The sequence below is a fragment of the Schistocerca nitens genome, chromosome 3, assembly GCF_023898315.1.
Source record: "Schistocerca nitens isolate TAMUIC-IGC-003100 chromosome 3, iqSchNite1.1, whole genome shotgun sequence".
NCBI classification, from domain to species: domain Eukaryota; kingdom Metazoa; phylum Arthropoda; class Insecta; order Orthoptera; family Acrididae; genus Schistocerca; species Schistocerca nitens.
This window is the reverse complement of record NC_064616.1, coordinates 545559870-545579571: the sequence shown is the minus strand read 5'-3', so window position 1 is coordinate 545579571 and position 19702 is coordinate 545559870. Positions and strand designations below refer to the sequence as shown.

The 19702-nt window shown below is 38.9% G+C and overlaps 1 protein-coding gene across 1 annotated transcript in view; it reads right to left on the bottom strand.

The window, feature by feature from the left end:
- Nucleotides 1-5867: 5867 nt before the first annotated feature.
- The window catches only part of LOC126248453 (uncharacterized), a 509517-nt gene continuing 495682 nt past the window's right edge, over nucleotides 5868-19702 (bottom strand). The window contains exon 3 of the mRNA XM_049949446.1: nucleotides 5868-6341. Within this exon, the coding sequence (XP_049805403.1) occupies nucleotides 6140-6341 (202 nt within the window). The 3' untranslated portion in view covers nucleotides 5868-6139. The remainder of the gene's footprint in view (nucleotides 6342-19702) is intronic.

Here is a 19702-nt window from a genome sequence, read left to right as displayed (position 1 = left end):
GCCAAATTGTAACGAAGATGGTATAAGAGATCCAGTGGCGTGCTATCAGGAAAAGCTGAGTCGAAATAGGTATTTGAATGAGACATACGAACCTGGGGTGCTCATTAGGATCTGTATAACGAAGTTTCCAGTGAAATTGCGCAGAGATAGCGATAGGAGGCAGAGGGTTAAACGATTCTGCATCATTTCAGCATTTTTTACAGGAACTGGGTAATGAGAGCAATATCGTGAACGGAGATGCGACTCATAGGTCAGACAGAGTCGAGGATAGGAACGGCAGAAACTATCAGAATGACAGGAGAGCATGGAATCCTGGCATTTCATTCTTGTCGTAATGGAGTGATGTATAGGAGAGACTAATCCAACATATCAGCCCTTAGCATCTTGCCTTAAAACACATGCCGCTGTCACTGAAAATTGTCTATGTAGCAGACATACTCTACGGATATGTAAGAATTCAAACACCATACTTCTGATCATAGAATAAAACACCAGTAATGGCATCTGTTAGGCTGGTCTCTCAGAGCAAAATTTGCAAATTTTGTATTTGGAGCACTAAAGTAAAAGGACTGTTTCCCCAAAAACCAGTTGCTAAAAATGTTATGTAATAATGCCAATGAGTCCAGTTTAATTAGTGCGATTTGACTATTGCAGGTACTTAACACGTAATGTGAAAAGTCAACATTGTGATCTGAATGGCATGGGGTACATTTATACTGCTGTTACAGGTAACATCAGCAATGTGATCGAAGTTTTTAAATTAGATGCCATCTGATCTATAGTATGTCATTGTCGTGGTGACAGTTATAATTAAGTGCTGTGTATGGTTGTTCGGAATCTGGTGTTAGTGAAAGAGGCCACTGGCACCAAAGTTTGTAACACTTGGGCTGTCCCTTTCTCCCAGCTTGTATATTCTCAGCACACATTTAATTTTCATGTAAGAACAGATTCCTAACTAGCAAATTCTTTGCTTTGTATAGTGGACCGTTCATGAAAATGCTGTACTGATTGAGGCGATCAAGGGAAAACAATCGCGTGGGCTTCATCACATTTCTAAAATGAAATAATGGAAAAGTTAAGGATAGATCGAAAGTAGGCAAGTTATGGTAGATAGTCAGTGTATGTATTTGTGGTGTGCAACGTTGTGCAGGGTCAGATCGAAAATAAAAATTTTCAGGCGGGATGTCAGGAAGTATGACGGAATAGACTGGTCGAATGAGTCATGAACAGGAGTCGACAGAGTTGTGTATGTACGTATTTTTTGTCATATGCATAAGGATAAAGCAGAAACGACGTGATGATTAATGAGTGGATAAAGATGGTAGATAGAGAGAAAAACGACGTGATAAATGGTAGTGGGTAAAGGTGATATTTAAGGAGAGAAGCGACGTTAATCAGTGTGATTAATAATGAGAGATTCGACGTGATGAAACAGTGGCAAATAAAGGTAGGTAGAATTGAATAATGTGGAGCTGTCTTAGATGTATGTTACAGAGAGGCCTGTGTATGCTGCATTCGAGATAGGTGCGAATGGCGACGGAAGACCAGAAAATGATGGAGTAATGGACGGACGGAGAGCCGAAATACGAATGACGAGATGAGGACAACAGCACAACGTGAAAGGATATAAAGGGAATATGAGATCCAGATGGTGAACGTTGTGGAATACTGACATAAGATGAAATATAAGCGTAAATCTAATTCTTACCATAACATTTGCAATATGGCATAAATAATATTTTTTTGTGGTTGTTGAAGCCTTGCACCAGTATAACTAATCAAAAACGGTACCAAGAATGTCTACAGTTATTTTGCAGGATGAATAATCTGTGTGTTTTTGTTCTTAGATGAAATGTCGCTATTCTAAGTTGATATTTAGCAGGATGAATAATCGGTAAAGTGAATGCAGAGGTAAGCCGATGGAGAGAGGTGCCAGAGTAAAAGGACGAAATCGGAGACTGGAATGCATATCTCCGAAACAACTCCATGTGTTATGTGGTTGAGTATAAGGGAGCAAAGGTATGGTATGCTGACGTGAGTGTGGTGGTGTTACGGTTAGCTGACTTCTAGAACTATTCTGCTGGTGTATTAATGGATTGAATGAGAAGGACAATGTGGTGTCAGTTGAGTGAGAGTCGTGGAGTAGTGTGATCAATGCGCACACTACTGTAAAGGGGATGCTACCGATGATCCATAACTAAAACATTATTGTGCTTTATTGTTTGATTTGGATGCACCTCGATGACAGGTCAGGATATGACGTCATGTGGATGGTACATACATGTCCTAGAAATGTTGTTATATATAATAAAAGGTAAAATATGTAAAGAGATACTAATTTCTGTCTGTCACAAGCACAAAGGTGCACTGTATGTTGTAGATTTAGAGCCATCAGTTTCAAAAATGTTAATTGTGTTAAGATGTTAAAGTAGTTTACTATTTAACATTATGTAATAGGTAATGGTGAGCTGTATAGATTGTTTCTTTTTTTGTTAGAACACTTTTAAGGGGTATTATCTTCAGTCTGTCACAAGCACAAAGGTGCGTTGTATATTGTAGTTTTAGAATCAACAGTTTCTAATATGTTAACTGTGATAGGATGTTAAAGTAGTCTACTATTTGATATTGTAATTATGAGCTACATGGATTGTTTCTTATTCCTTTTTTTTTTTTTTTTTGAACAATTTCATGTTTTGTATGAGGGACGACAGGTACAATCAATAGCACAAGTGTGGGCTTTATATAGAAAAGCGATAAATGTTGATGTTGTATGTGTAGAAAACTAGGGTGTATGATGTTATGTTTTTTAGAACAAAGATTCTTTTATTACCAACGTATCTAATAGATCATACATGTAATCAATGAGTTTCCAAATACTGTAAGAATATCCTTTTGTCTGTAATGTTGCGAGATGCACGGATGGGTCTGACTCACTGTGTGTCGTAGCGCTGAGATGCTACGCAGAACACGCCCGTACCGCATAAGAAAGCGGTAGGCCAAGCTGACGTCGCCATGTGAGAGGCGACAGAGCCGCTGCCCTCCCCACTCCACTGCCCGTCGAGATACACTCCACGCGCCCACTACAGCAGGTCAACGGCCTGGGGCGACACGCACCTACCATTGGCCATTCTTAAGTTGCGCCACCCTTACGACTGGAGACAGTATCCCGTGGAGGCAACAGCGGATGGTTTTTCTGCTCAACGGCTCGTGTGGCGATGGTGCGACGGCAGAATGATAGACGTGCGGCGGAGTCTGGCGGGCACTTTTTAACAGCAACTATTAACTAGTACTGGGCTGTGGAGCAGTGAAACAAGATGACTGCTCGTATGTCTCAATAAGGTGGAAAGTGAAGGTCTGGTGTTTCCAAGTTGTGAGTGGTGGAAAAGATTTTGTCTTTAGCACACAGGACGATTGTTTTGTTTTGGCTTGACCACTGAACGGTGGGATCCATAAAATTTTGGCAGTGATTTGTTAAGTGTGCTTTGTAAAATGCATGTGGGACACTTGGTATACTTACAGAGGACAGTTGTCGTTTGGTGACTAATTATTGTATGAACGCAAGAAAATAAAGTGGGACACTGACATTTGCAATTGTAGTAGGAGACATAGTCTTTAATTGGTGCCGGAATAAGTGCTGTTTGTTGGAACATAAGACTTAATTACACCGTGAACTGAAAGGGCAGGACCGTGGATAACAGTAGTTGTAGGGCCATTTCTGGACGACCAGTTTCGTCTGGATGGTACTCTGAGAGTGACTATGACATTTGTGTTTAATGTGAGATACACTTTACAGTTCAGTGCGTGCTCAAAATGCCGTTTTGAGTAACTTAAAGACTTTCGTCCGGGTAACCATGGGAGAGCTTCGACACCGAGACAGTGTTTCTAGGAAAACTATCAGCAACTTTTTGACCCCAAGAAAATCACAGAATGAAATGATTCCGTGGGACTCGCAAGACAGGGAATAATGTATTTGTATTTGTAACTGTGTACATTTTTTGTATGTTTTATTCCTGAAGGGACGGCAAGTGTAATTGAATTTCATTAACGAATGTGTTTAGAATAGTTAGTGTTTTTTTTTTGTTTGTTTGTTCTGGGTTATAAAGTTCACGTACCATGTTTATTAGAATATTTGGTACAAGGATGCTTTAATTATTAGCTAGTGGAGCAATAATAACATAGCGGCTCTTGTTGCATTGGTCCGTAAGGTTGTCACAGGGGACAAGAGTTTGCATTGCACAGCAAATATCGGAATTAACTGATGCATTTTGATGTCGTGGACAGTAATAATCTTGTTGGTGTGGTGACTGAAGCCATTTGTTTTCATTATCACAGTACTGATATTTCATACTGAAGCGTAACGGAGGCTAGTCGAAATGCAAGTTCTTGTCGTCTAAATATGTAACAATAGAGAAATGAACAGTAGGGTAAAATACGAGAGCTCTTGGTGCATTCAAGCACTTATTGCTAACTATTTACTGTGTGTTCAAATGGCTCTGAGCACTATGGGACTCAACTGCTGTGGTTATCAGTCCCCTAGAACTTAGAACTACTTAAACCTAACTAACCTAAGGACATCACACACATCCATGCCCGAGGCAGGATTCGAACCTGCGACCGTAACAGTCGCACGGCTCCGGACTGCGCGCCTAGAACCACGAGACCACCGCGGCCGGCTACTGTGTGTATTGATCAAAGTTGATGGACTGAGTAGCTCAGTAGCAGGCATTTGTACTGGTGGACAAGGATAAGGTTAAACTCACAGTCGAGTACTGGTGGTAATTGCTGAAGTGATGATAGTTAATGAGGTATGACATGATGTCTTAGTCAGACTATATTACGTAACCAGTATGTAACTTGTGGTATATTTCATTGTTTTTTTTTTTCTCAGTTTCATTTCTCGTAAAACTGGCACAGTATTCCTGTCGTTGCTCATCAGTAACTAAGGTTTGAAGATAACTGCTAATAAATAGTGGAGGTATATGAGTGAACGATTCACACTGATCGACAATGGCTGAAATCCTACGTTTTCCTGCTAATTATTAAGTTTCGTATAAAGAAGAATATTTTCGTGGTGTTGTTTATTATCAATAATTATTTAACTAAAATTTCCATTTCATAATTTACTGTTTAATTTATCATTATATTTTGTTAATGTTTGACATGTTCCTAAATATTTTACATTCATACATGTGTCCAGTGCAATGAAAGTAAAATCATTTTCAGTGCGATAGGATCCGCAGTTGCAATGAAGGTTTTGAAAGATTTCTTGATGCCTTCAGTTGCCATTCTCTTTATTTCATGTACTATTATACAATTTCGGCCTGAGGCCATTGTCAGGTATTTTATAGCTGATTTTTTTAGTAGTAAATTATGTCATGTATGTGGTTGCTCCTGTGGTTCCAGGAGCAACGACACCCATGACATAATTTATTACTAAAAATCATCCATAAAATAGTTTAAAATGGCCCAAGGCCTAAACTGTACAATCGTACACGATATAAACAGAATGGGAGCTGAAGGCATCAAGAAATCTTTCAACTGAATAAAATATGCAAAACGAAAACATGATTGATAAAGGGGGTGTGTTATTATCAAGCAAAACACCGAGGGAGAAATGATACTTTTAGAGCAAACTGAGATTAATAAGGTACAAAGTAAAACACATTTTCTCTCTCTTTCACCATACAGTTTTTATTTAAAGTCATCAAATACGTACATTATGATTGTATTTGTGCCTATAAAAACAGAGCAAATGTGTGAAACCTAAGTAACAGTGGCTTGCTGCAATTATTATGAAGTTCTAGAGCAACCAAACTGACTGCAGAATCGTCAACTGGAATTCATCATCAGTATATTTAATGGATTAATATTTATTCGTGTCGATAACTGCCAATCTCATTTTCCAACTGTGTACATTCTGTCCATAAATCCAAAGTAGAATGACGTGTGTGTTTATACGTACTCAGTACCATATATTTCACGCAAATGTTGAGAGACTGCTGGGATTTATTGTTCATTATCAATATCTGCACCATAACACTTATCCTTTAAATAAAAATGAAGTACATTATTGATATGGCCGCAACATATACAAAAGCAGTTCCTAGGAAAAAGGAACCAATTACTATGTATGTACATGCTAATACGTTGTACCATCAGTTTCAACAGACGGAGAGGTAATCTTCGAAGATTTCTGAGTAGTCATCTGGAGAAACTCAACCTCTTCAGATTTAGAACCAGTTGACTTGCATCCTGGTGGTGCCAGGGCACCATCGACAGGTTCATTGTACTTCGCTTCCAGTGTGTTTCTTGCAGTGGTTTCATCTGACGTTGGTACATTTCTGAATGATAAGCAGATAATTATATTAATATTTGCCATCAATGTGACAGTGAGTATGCATCTTATTTATAGTATACAGATGGATAGAGTTATGATTAAACTTCCACTACTTGGGTCAGTGCGAACAGAAAACCATTTACTGTGTGGATACCAAACTGTATAGGAATTGTGTTAAGACTGTGCTCTGCAGCATTTGTGTTGTTAGTAGTGTTAGTGTCACGTGTTGCCCTCTGGCGTCTTTACCGATGCGGCAGTGTAAGTTTGAAACACAAGCATCAGTGTGTGTTACAGTTGCAGACAGTGAACATGGGTGTGGACAAGCTGACCAGGGCTTTGCTTGTAAGGCTGTTTTATCAAAACAACAGTAACAGTGCTGCTGCTCTTCACAAGTGTCGAACTATTGAAGGAAAACCGGGGAGTCCGCTCTCCGCACCGGGGTTGAAGATCATGATTTAGAAGTGGGAACTATGTGGCGTTTTCAGAATTGTTCTTGGGAGAGGTCGATGGCCAATTGCGCAACAAACTGTCGAAGGCGTTCCTGTTGCCATGACTAAGAATGCAGTGTGCAATGTGCGATATACAAACAGTGCACGAGCGTTGTTCTGGGAGTTTCACATTTTATGTTCCACCGTTCGAAAAGTGCTGCGAAAAGTTATGAAATGGTATCTGTAGTGCTGTTCTGTGCTGTCGTGGATGCAGATTGTCATAACACTGAGAACCGTTTGCAACCTGAAACGTTTTCATGGTAAGCCATTTACAAATGTTATCACATAATGTGAAAATTAAATGTGTTGTTCTCAATGGCTTATTCCTTATTTCTCTTCTGCGTGTCCTGACAAATGTTTCTCGAAGTTTCAATCTCCTACGATCTCTTGTTTGTCCCAGGAAACATCACAAGTAGTGAAAGCTTCGTTACAGCCACCCCGTATATCTAACTGCTTTCCAGTAATTGCAGTCACTACTTAGTGGGAAGTGGACGATGATCTACATTCCAGTTACCACTTCCCGGTCTTAATACATCTACCTGACCGATATGTTACGAAAAGAAGGCCGCCAAAGCAGAGGCAATATTGAGCCCGTGAGTTCGTAGTGAATTCCACTGTCGTAAGTAATTAAATAAATAAGATATTAGGAACTAGTTTTAAGAGTTTGTTGCTGTTATAAGTATTATATGAATGTAATTACGTAAGTGTAAGTGTTATTGGCATTTCAAATAAGCTAAAACTGTGCGAAGACTACATTTTGTACTTGCGCCTACTTTCCTAACATTAGGTCTGATTTTCAACACAAGAAACTTATGAAAATAGTAATATAAATTCATATTTCATTACATTTGTTGCATCTCATACAGGTAACAGAAAGCTTACACCATTGTGTAAGGATTTTTCCAAAGATTATCAAGTACTATTAGTTGGGAAACCTGGATATAACCTGGTTAAAAGCGGAAAATTCATAATAGAGGGGACCGAGACAAAATCGAAGCAGCTGCTGAGCACAGAAATATGGCTTTTGTGGAAGTTTTGTGGTACACGGACCAGTCCCATATTATCTCTACTCTTACGTGAGTAAACATGGTGCTGATGATGCTACTTTAGACGGATGTCGATTATCATTTTAGTGCTGTTCCAGTAGTTGCTGTAGGAAGGTGTGAGACACCAGGGTTAGGTCAACATCAGCGATAATACATACAGTAATAATCTGAATTAAATCGATAGATACTGTTAGTTAATATTATAAAAATAGAGTGAAAGTTAAAATCAGTCTGCATCATCAGAATACAAGGGGATAAAAAAACAGAAAAAATGATTTGTTACGGTGTATGGATGGTCTTATTACTTGGAAAGAAACTGTTGTCATTCGTCTCAAAACTATATAATGACATGGACAGAAAATTTGTACATAAGCAGTTATAAATTAGCTGTACACTTACGTAGATACACTATCGGTAGAGGAAGAGCTGTCACATTCATAAAACAGAAATATAAATAATAAATTTGGAAATAATGAATTACGTAAAGGTCAGTGTACAGAAATATGTTCTTGTGAGTTAATGTTGGGAAATGATGTATTTGTGTTTGTCTGCGTAACTGCGAAAAATATATAGAAGTTTTTGATGTCTCATTGTGATGTTTGTCACACAGAATGACGGTATTATTGATTTGTTGTGACTTAAGAGTCGATTTCTCGAGGGAATCTGACACGGAAAGTGATCTAGTGGTGCTTACAGCCACTTGCAAATTAGTCATAAATTTCCCAGGTCGACTTGCTGAAGATAATAATACCCTTACAGATAATGTATTCATACAACACGTGGAATTTTAGTGGTAAGCGGATTACCAGATAACGATGTGCAGTGAATCTCATTACATAACATAGCTCCATATGCAATTGAGAAACGGGCTAATTTATTACAAAACAAGTGAATATTTTAAAGAAAGTACAAAATATTACCTGGAGTGATGTTCGCAATGAACCCAATGCTAGATTTAAATAGGAAATATTTCTTAATAGATCTGTATCCAATTCTGAGTGTAGTTTTCGTGGAAAGATAATTAAATGCAATATTGGAAAGTCATTACAGAAGCCTCAGAGTACTACAGGTATCATAGTATGTTGCAAATGAAAAAATAGGAAGAACTGATAGTGTTTCTAAAAGAAATTATTTCTATAAACAGTTCTGTATTACTTTAAGAAATGTTTTATTAGAATGCTCGAGCATGTGTCTGCTGTCTGATACTGAATGACGAAACAATAAAATCAGATCTGTATGGAATATTGTTAAAAGATACATGGAAGAAAACCATGGCAAATGATATAATTTTTCTTGAAAGACAGTTCCTGTGTAGCAGAAATTTTTGATCATTACTTTTGAATAACTAGCGGAAACAGTTAAAAAGAGAAAGCAAATACAAATTAAGGGAACGATACAGAAGGTATTAAGTGAAATTACAAGTGCTCCTAATCTCTCCTCTGTAATATGGAATATTATTACGATCCTAAAAGAGTCAGGTCTCAAATTATAATTGTCATTTCGCATCAGTTGTAGAATATTTCAGAAGAAATGGAAATTGATGCCAGACTGGGACTACAGCCCGTATTCCCCGCTTGTCACCAGCATTTGCCTTAGCTACTTCGGCTAACACCTGCACGAGCGGCCGAAATCTCTGGTGTCTTAAATCCCTGCTCGAGGTCTGATCTGGCACAAATTTTTATTCCTTCTGAAATATTCTGCAGCTGATACAGGACCATAAACACAGTTTTCGATTTCATTATTAATGGAATACAGCTGATGTTCGTCAACGCAGTGTTTCAGACTGCGCTACAACATGTCTCTGAAAATTAAAGTTTCCTGTTGGGTAGTCAAGGTCACCTACAAAACAATAAGTGTTTGTGGGCCCGTAATATGTACTATTTTCTATGGAATGCGTAATTAATTCAAGACGTTTTCCAAGATGTGTTGAAATATATCGCTGTTAGGCCTCTCTGTGCGAAAGGTGACTCCACAAATGTCAATAAACATCGAACGCGGACCCTCCTTATATCATACTCCACAATTCTGTTGAAGGTAACATTCTCTTTTTGCTGGCATCCCTTTAAGCAGCTGCGAATATTACCCACAAGCTCATTCTACTTTCATTTACTTATGTAACTTATCAACAGTGCTCATAAATCTGGGAGTTACACAGACATTCATTACAACAACACTAGAAGAACTATACTGATCTGCCCAATTTGCACAGTCTATAACTTCGGCGCTGGTAGGGGTGAAATGTAGAGCTATGAAACTCCTTGTTGGTACACCAATGGAAATATGATGTTTCATAGACAGAAAATGTCAATAATTAGTAATTTAAGCGTAAAATACCTGTAAACACAAGCATGTAATCAAATAAACTTTTTGCTACTTGCTCAGTTGACACGTTCCACATCATAAAGTTCATCGTGAATATGACTTAATGAGTCTATGCTAATGTATTCTAGACATCTGTGAAGAGCTTCAATTACTTTCTATTCCGTTTAGAACTGCGGAAAACTATTTATAAAATTTCTAGAACCAACTTTAAGTAGTTAATTTAGAAACATATTACAGGTTCCTACGTTTATCTCCAATATTCGTTGTAAAGACAAGAATAGACCAATTACCCAACGTAATGAATCGTTTAAGTAATCATGATCCCCATACGTGAATAGAATGAGAGGAAGTCTTAATAACTGATACAGTGGGACGTACCATCTGCCACGCACTTCACAGTCGTTTGCAGAGTAGTGATGTCCAAGAAATATTGCGACAGACTTCGACGGGTAGCAGAGGCTGTTTTGAGGAACAAATCGACGACAGGAACCCGTATCCGGGAACGTCGTCCAACGGCACTACAGGGCATCGAAGCTACATGCACCGGAACCTGCTACTAGGCCTCCCGTTCGGCAGCAGACGCCATGTACGCTGACGGACTGTAGGCGGAACATCTCGCAATGGTTTTTGACTGTCACGATGAACAGTGTACAAGGCATAGCTAGCTACTGCGTAGAAAGGCTTTATCTCCTACTGATGGAATGTTATGTTGTTCTGGTAGATAACTGTACTGTCTGCATCTGGTTCCCCTAAATGGCAGGCAGCACCGCATAACGGCCACGCTATGGGGGAAACAAACCAACAGCCAAACTGGCGAAGACATCAGGTAAACACGCCGAAGATTCCAGTCGATTAATAGGAATCTTTCCTTGCAGAGGTCGCCGCGATATATCCGGCCACGGATTCCTACGCCGGGTTTCTATTGGCTCCAGCTCACTATATAGGCCCGGCCGGTCGAAGGCAGACCAGATTTCGTCCGCTGCTAATGGCAACCGCTGTAGCAGAGTCTCCAAGAAGATATCACCGAAGCCGCTGTACTGCATCTCCGATCGAAGTACCAGCCGACCAAAAAGACCCACATCTCCGGGTAGATCGACGGAGTTCTACATCTATTGTACAGCCAGCTATTGTATTGTAGAAGACGTTACGTTCAATAAACTGTTGGAGAATACAACAATAACGGTTTTGGACACGGGTTTCCATCGGTAGTATATTTTTCTCCTAAAACTCTCTAAAGTCTCAAATGTTTTTCGGTATACTGTGCGGAAATAAAGTTCAGATGGATATGACTGTCCGAAACTGTCATCTACCAAGAAAGAAGACAATCGCATTCACAGGAAATACGTCCTGTCTTCGCAGTAGCTAGCTCCATCTTCTCCACAGGTCTTAGTGACAGTGAGCCGCGATAACTGAATGGCAAACAAAATTGCGAGGCATTCCGACTATGCTCCGTCAGCGTACAAAGTCACGTTTGCTGGCGAAGGCAGGTCTAGTGGCAGGCGCCGGCACCTTTAACTTCGACGCTCTGTAGCGTCGTAGAATGACTTTCCTGACACGAGTGCCCATCATCAATTTGTTCCTCAAACCACTCTCTACAACCATTCGAAATATGTCGCAACGTTTTTAGGACACCATGTATATGTAGATCGACACTGCGATTTTTTGCGCAGAGCATAATGTTGTGCGATACGATACCACACATGGGTACCTAATTCATTTTATAATTGCTGTACATGGTTGATGAGTTATATGACATCGAATATTGTTCTTAATCGTTGGACAAACTTGTTTACTTCCTACTACTTGCACAGATTCTACCAAATCGCTGAAACAGATAAATGTGTTTTCGTTAACATGTGCTGTTGAAAGTGAATCATACCATCTAGGAACTCAAAAGAATATCGCAGTACCTCGCCTGTACCCATGGCTAAATTCTCTCATAGAACATATGACGGCACTTTGAATGCAGGGTTTGCTCGAACGTAATCAGAACTGCGCCAGCGATGAGTGTTACCATGAGGATACTCACAACGGAACTGCATCTGTGGACTCGCCACCTGGGAAGTCATCAAAATATGGAGCAGTATCGTCAACGATAGGGAGCTATTCTGCACCTCGGAGTGCTGGAAACAAAACAAAAGAATGCTATTCAGCCATTTATAGCACTGCCATAATACCGCGCATTAATATAGCTACATTTGTAAAAAGTAATGTGGCTTTACCTGATATTTCTCCGATTTTATACTTACCTAGTGAAAATCAAACGTGTTAGTTAAGTGGAAAGTCACTTAATGCCAAAGAAATCACCTATAACTCTATGCAGGTAGCAGGTGTAGGACTTTGTAATATTTTTTGTCATTCAGCATTACTGCTGCACGGGTCTAGTGGTCATTGTATTGTACGAACAAAGTAAAATCTGTAGTACTGTTTCTTCGGTACGTTTTTACATCCAGTTAGTAAAGCAAACATTTCTCGTCGTAATTTCATACCTATCACTCCCAAAGTTTCTACACTTATTTCTAACGTACTCCTACGGTGTCATGTTGGAAGTCATAAGAGACGTAGGTCATGTAGTACCCACTGTGTAAAACAGTGACTTTATATGGCATCATATTTACAAATGAGAAGAAGGTCCTCGGAGAAATTTTAAATCGGCCATGAAGCGCTGAACTAAAAATTGTAACACTTATATCGATTAGAAGTATGTTTATATTATGTAACATTCTGTCTGTATTTATGATGTGTTTATTCTGTGTTAGTTAATGTCATTGATTCGTGACAGGATATTTAAAGACTGTCAGGTACGTATGGAAAAAGCTAAATGATACTTAAAATAATTACATTTTATAATATTTGTATATTTAAAAGAAAAACAATGTTATTGGAAAGTTGTTTACACTTAGGGCACTTGTATTGTAAAATATAAAAGATGTAGGGACGTCCCTCCGCAACGGAAGTAGATTGGCGCTATGTAAAAGGTGGTTTTGGCGGACGAACTGGGCAGCGCCTTGGCGTGAACGGTACGCAGTCAATGGCTAGCCATTGCTCGGTACACATCTACGGTGCCGAGGGAAGCAGTTGGAAGCCGCTTCGCAAGGAACTTGGCCTCGGATATGGATTTGGCCGTTGCATGCTCTTACACGTTAAATATCCGTCCCCAAGAAGAAATTTTAAAGAGCATTCACACATCAAATGCCGTGAGTACAGTTAGAGGCCATGTCGTTTGACACTACTACTACGCCACAGCTCCACAAACTTCATACATAAAGGTATGTATCAGAGCATGGACCAGTTAATTTCTGTGAGTGATTTTAATAATAATCCCAGTGCTATAAGCCTGTGTTTACAACCATATCTTCCATTCTGATCATGAACCTATGCAGGGTCTTCTCCAAAGTGTTTATAAAACCGAGTATCATCTTTCAAATGAACTAGTGATTTAGTCAAGTTTGTCAAATGCGCAAGTATTAACAAAAGTAGAAGTTAGTTATAATTTTGCTAAAGAGCCCTCAATTTATTGCAAGGTATTGTTTTGCAAAAATTCAGTGCCAGACTGTGTAAATGTTCTGTCTAAAATACCTACTTCACAGATAATGAAAACAGTACATAAGTTAAACTTATTTGAAATATAATTCGGCTTGATTATCGTCATGAACGATGAAGTCAAAAAGTAAATATATAAACTATTCACAATGAAGCTGAGAGTTAATTTTGTTTAAATTATTCTTTGCTACTGAATTAGTCTTAGAGCTTGACTAGTCACACCATACTAGTTCAGGGATCCCCATCATGTTCTTCACATATTCAAAAGATAAATGGACTATTATTACTACTAAGGATATCTGGTATATTTCTGTAAATGGAAGTATTAACAGTGTGATCGTGTTATAATTTATTTTAATTGTGGTATTTATAGGTCAGTTAAGTCAGAAGCCCCTCCTGGCCAATTTTAGTTCTGTACTTCTGGCACTAACATTTCAGTACTGATCCAAGTAACAACAATAGAGTATAGCTGTTATTAGTGTGAGTTTGGTACGAGTTTGCTTTCTATTATTACTCGTATGTGCATTATTGGTAACTACTGCTACCAACAACTCAGAGTGCCCTGTGTCCGTTGTATCCTGTGTTCTATTCAAACGGAATATTAATGAAATTAACTTCAATAAAATTATATTTCCAAATTAATGAGCCTAATTAGGCTAATGATCATGCGTTTTTCATTCACATATGTATTTTACTACTTTCATTAACCCCAAATTTAGAGCTTGTTTCGTTTTTCTGTTAACTGCAATATATTTAAAATTACAGTCCGATAACTTTATCTGTTAGACACACATGCGGTCAAAATTTCAAAATCCTCTCAGTGGGTCACATTAGCTTGAGTAACGGCAGGCTAGTGTTATAACGTATCCATATGACTTTCGAATATTTTAAGTGACCTCAGAGCAGTTAATGAAAAAATAGCTTTATTCTTAATTTCATTGAAATCTAAGGACTCTCATGATAATTAAGATATATAAGGTGCAGTAAAAGAAAAGGCACATAAGAAAACTGTGAACCCGGCTACGTGATGCCATGGCTGTTTCCTCCACACAGTCCCCATTTCCCCTCATGCAGTTTTCATATTTTTGGTGCGTGAAAAATGACAGTCGTAGCCGTCGACATGCTTCGGACGAAGGAGTGCACGCATGGATACAGTCATGCATCCGTAGGCCACCGAAAACATTTTTCCATGAAGGCATTGAATATTTTGTCTCACTTTGGAATTAATGTATTAACACCTATGGCAGTTACTTTTGAAATAACAAAAAATTATATATATATATATATATATATATATATATATATATATATATATATATTAGAGTCAACGATTTACGTTTGTTTTTATCATCTTTGTCTTATACATTTACAGTTTGCCTTCTCACGAATTTCATTGACTGCTCTGGCAGGTATTATTTTGATAAATATCTGCTCTAGAAGGGTGTATATGGTTTTCCATGCTTTGTAGCGAAAGGCCTATTTGTTCTCCGATCTTGTTTCTGAGACTGCTGCGAAGTGTTTTGTAAATAACCATAATTTCCGTGGTTTTGGTACGCGTAACAAAGAAACATTTGGATTTACTTCCTGAAGAATAATGAAACCGGAAGAATTTTTTAACATGAGTGTATACAAAGGTAATAGATTTGTACAGCAAATATATTACTGATTTTAAAGACGTATGTTTGGGTACAACCCAAAAAAATGCGTGTTGTAATTACGAAAAATGCAGTACAGTAAGAATGATGACGTAACAACTGCAATGATTTGCACAATATGATGAGAGTAGTGTGGGCTATGTATATTCACACAATTTCTACTGACGGTTACTAGGTCACTGCTTGTGTCCTGTTGAGACGTGGTGCATATATATAAATGAGGATGCTAAAGGGAAACAGAAAGAGTTTAAGTATGAATGTATTGTCCCTCTAGCAGTAATGGAAACTGTAGACCCTTTACTTACGAAATCTGGTGCCTAGAGATCTTTTGTAAAGGTTCTTTAAGATTGGAGATTTGTTGTAAGATTGCTGTGAGTCAACATGCCTTCGTCATCTTGGTTGCTAAATAGTCTGACGATGTTGAAACGGAACTTGTTGTCCCGTTCCATATTTTTCTCAATAAATTCCGATACAGGAGAATTATAGCGAGAGTGTTTTTACTCTGCAGAAGTAAAGCGGTGGGTAACAAGCAGTAGAGAATGGATCAAGCGGAGTTTATTTATTTATTCATTGATTTTTTATTTCGTGTGTGCCACGTTTCCTTGTATCCTTTCCCTTGTGCGACCTTGGACTGTATGAATGACATTTTATGTGAAGTAGCAGACAGCTGTGGTTCTGTGGTAGGCTAGTACCAACCCCCAAAACACGACCAAGTTTAACAAAGATAATGTGCACGTCAGGTCAGACAGGTTGCGAAAGCACGAGTGTTGGCTTTGTTAGGTTGGCGAACCGTCCCCTCCACAAGATTTTGAACGAACAACGGTTAGGCGAGGTGTCTGCAAATCCACTCGCTCCTGAGTAGCGACGCTGGACAGATGTGGAGGTGCAGCTATCGATTTTCGTAATGTTAACAAAGGTATTAGAGTGTCTCGAACCTGCTTGTCAATATGGTCCAGATGTTGCAATCAGGTGTGATATTACCACGAAACCCCGATAAGGGAGTTTATATTCATAATTTAGTTAAATTTCACTAGAACTTTGCCTTGGTGCCGTGGGTAGGCCAATCACCATGGGCCTTAAGCTCACGGTCGTATTATTGCTCTGTGCTTAACAGGCGTTCACTCATTTAATGTATCTTAATGTGGTTTTTCTCTTACAGTAATATTTTAGGGGATTTTTTTATTTATGTGTCATATGTTTTCTTTGTGTACTGGCTTTCCGGCCACGTGGTAAATTGGAGCAACCGCCACATTGGTAAACTGCAGTTTTCTGTCTGAAAACGTGTAGTAGTCGAGTGAATAATCATATGGTAGTGGGTGAGTGTAAGACAGAGAAGGAATAATCTTGCGTGTCCGTATTTTTTGCATTTCCGTTGACTTCCGCTACTTGGCCACATGTGTGGAATAGTATTGATGTGATATTTAATGTTTCTTGTGCCCCTCGTAACTATTTGATTCGCCTATAATGAAGTGCGTTAGGTAAAAAACACGGTTTAAACTCTTTTATCTAGGAAAGTTCAGATTTTAATGCCCATTGATGGAAAAAAGACTTGAAAAATTTTCCTGCCATATGATAGTAAATGTTCTTCATACCAGCTCAGTAATGTGGTGTTGTTTCTGAAAGCAAGATTAAACCAAAATTGGCAGTCATAGTAAAGTGCTCCTCTTGCTACCCTTTCTTCAGCGTACGTTTCAAAGAAAATTGAAATATTTTGGCAGATACTCCTCTGCCCTGACCAAGTTCGCTTGTAGTGTCTTTGCTGAGCTTTTTCTACGTGACCTAAAGTAATTGATTGCAATAAGTATGGGTTTAGGTATAATTGTGTGCCTGCATACAATTACATTGAAGCCAGGTCCGTTGTACCCTCGCCCTTTCAATATAACTTTGCGAAAGTGAATCATGTTAACTAGAGAGAGTAGTTGTGACGATGTATATTCCAACAGACACTCGGCTGGTTATTGAAATGCCATCGGTATTGAATAAACATCAATTATTTCCTCCCTTCATCTTAAAGAATAGATCAAAGTCAGTACCACAGTTGAATGCTTGGTTATGAAAGGAAATAATGGCTCTATGCTCCCTATTAAGCCCTGCATAGGTGCTTTCTGCAGTAGTTCTAAAAAAATATTGTGTTATCCGTTGCATTCAAATCTTTACCGGTTGGTTCAACCCTCCCGCTACAAATCATTAATACTCGGCAATAATTCGCAGGGGCCAGTAATTTCGCTGACCACACGAACTTGTTAAACAATTACTACAGAGGGTAGCTTTCAGGAGCTGTTGGACATGACAAGCGACGGTAATCTTCACACCAGGTCGAGTTATAACATTGACTATACCACCACCAGTAGGAAAGTTACGTAGCAATGTAACACGGTGACAGCCAGAACGAGATTAGATTGCTACAATTTGATGACTAAAGATAGTTTCACCAACTGTATTTTCTAGGCAAGAGGAACAGTTACACTGACACACAACTCCTGATCATCATGTTGCTCATCAGTATTCCGAAAATTTTTTTATACAAACCTTTAGTGACTTATGGGTTGAGGAAATCAGATAATTTTAGGATTGTTTGACGTTAAGTGCAACTGCATCTTAGGGGCCTTGAGAAAGTAGTAAAGTATGTGCAAGCACAAGATCTTATCTTCTTCCTTCACTCCAATAGCATTCCATAACGTCACAAACACATCACTTAACTACACAAGACCAACACAGTCCAGCATATGGCAAACATAGATATGTGATACATTATAAACAAATTGTAGGATAGGACTGAGCTACCTTCGGTAATGTTTTGCCCTCAGTGGGTACTTTTACATAACCCCACGTAGCTAACATGCTCAATTATTGGACTGGTTGAGTTCTAAGCCATGTTAGAGATGTGACGCTACAGAGCTCAACTATATTATTCATTAACCTCTCTGTTGTAGTCGTGCACTATTACTGTGAAGAACACTAGCAGAATATTATAAAACTCTGGCTACAATTTAGAAACGGCTTTTATTTTTTATGTAACAGGTTGGTTTATTTCTGTGTGCAGCCTCCTCTGTAAACCAATTTTAGTACTTAAAAACCTGATGTTTCTAAGTGATGTGAATAGGGTTCTGCAGTCCAAAAATGTCACGAGAGAGTAAATCGAAGGTCGTGGCTACGGACGATGAGGAGAGAGAGGTATTAGACCCTTGTAAACAGTGAATGTAACGAGTACATTTTGGCTTGTGCAGGTAAATGGACAGATGGAGTAAAAGATACATAAGAAAATTTGGTTATTGCACAACGAACGTGTGGAGCCCGTAGGTCGCTTGTACCGAAACACTCAGCTAGTATCTCTGAAAAATGCTCAGAAGTATTTCGGCAGGACCCACAGGAAGCCCATATAATACAAGTTGGTAAACCTGTTTCCTGAAGGAAGTGGCCTTTGGGTATGAACTTCTTGAGATAAGCAAGTGATTCAGAGAATTGCTAATGACTAATTGCCCAACAGCAGTACTTCCTTGGTTTCCTGTTAGTCATCTCGGAACCGTCCAGTAACGAGTCAACACAGGTGCACATTTTCATAGGCTGAGTATTTCGGAATTACATCAGTGTCACATGAAACCTGGACTCGGAACGAAATAACATTACAAAAAGCTAAGGAACAACCACCAAGTGTGTGTGGGGGATTGGCAGTCCATTCATTCCGAAGACACGAAACCAGAGAACACGGCTATACGGCACACTGGTGTCTGGAGCAAAGTCGACATTATAACTCATACCAAAAGTATTCCATTGGGTTCAGGATGTGTTTTTTAACAAGCCAGTCTATTTTAGGAACGTCATTGTCCACAAACAATACCCCTACAACTGCTGCTTTATGACAGCTTACAGTGTCATGCTGCTACAAACGGTTAATGTCCCAAATTGTTCCCCTGCTTTATGTAATATAAAACGTTGTAAGTGGTATTCAATTGCATCTGCATTCAGAATTTTCTGAAGTCCTAAAAGAGGGCAACAACATAATCGTATAAAAAAAAGCACTACACCACCACACCACCTCGTTTTTACCTCACCGTTTGCACTGTTCATGATGGATGGCAACGTCCTCCGGACATTAGCCAATCCCAAACCCTTCAGTCGGACTGCCACAGAGTACATCGTCAGTTATTACTTCAGATAATTCGTTTCAGTAGTCCACTGTCCAGCGGCATCGCACATAACACCACTTCAAGCGTCGCTTAACTCTGACTACAGATATGTGTGAAATGATAATTAAATCGAGACAAAAAGCTGTCGACAGGCGTTGATGTACATCAACTGGGACAGTTGAAA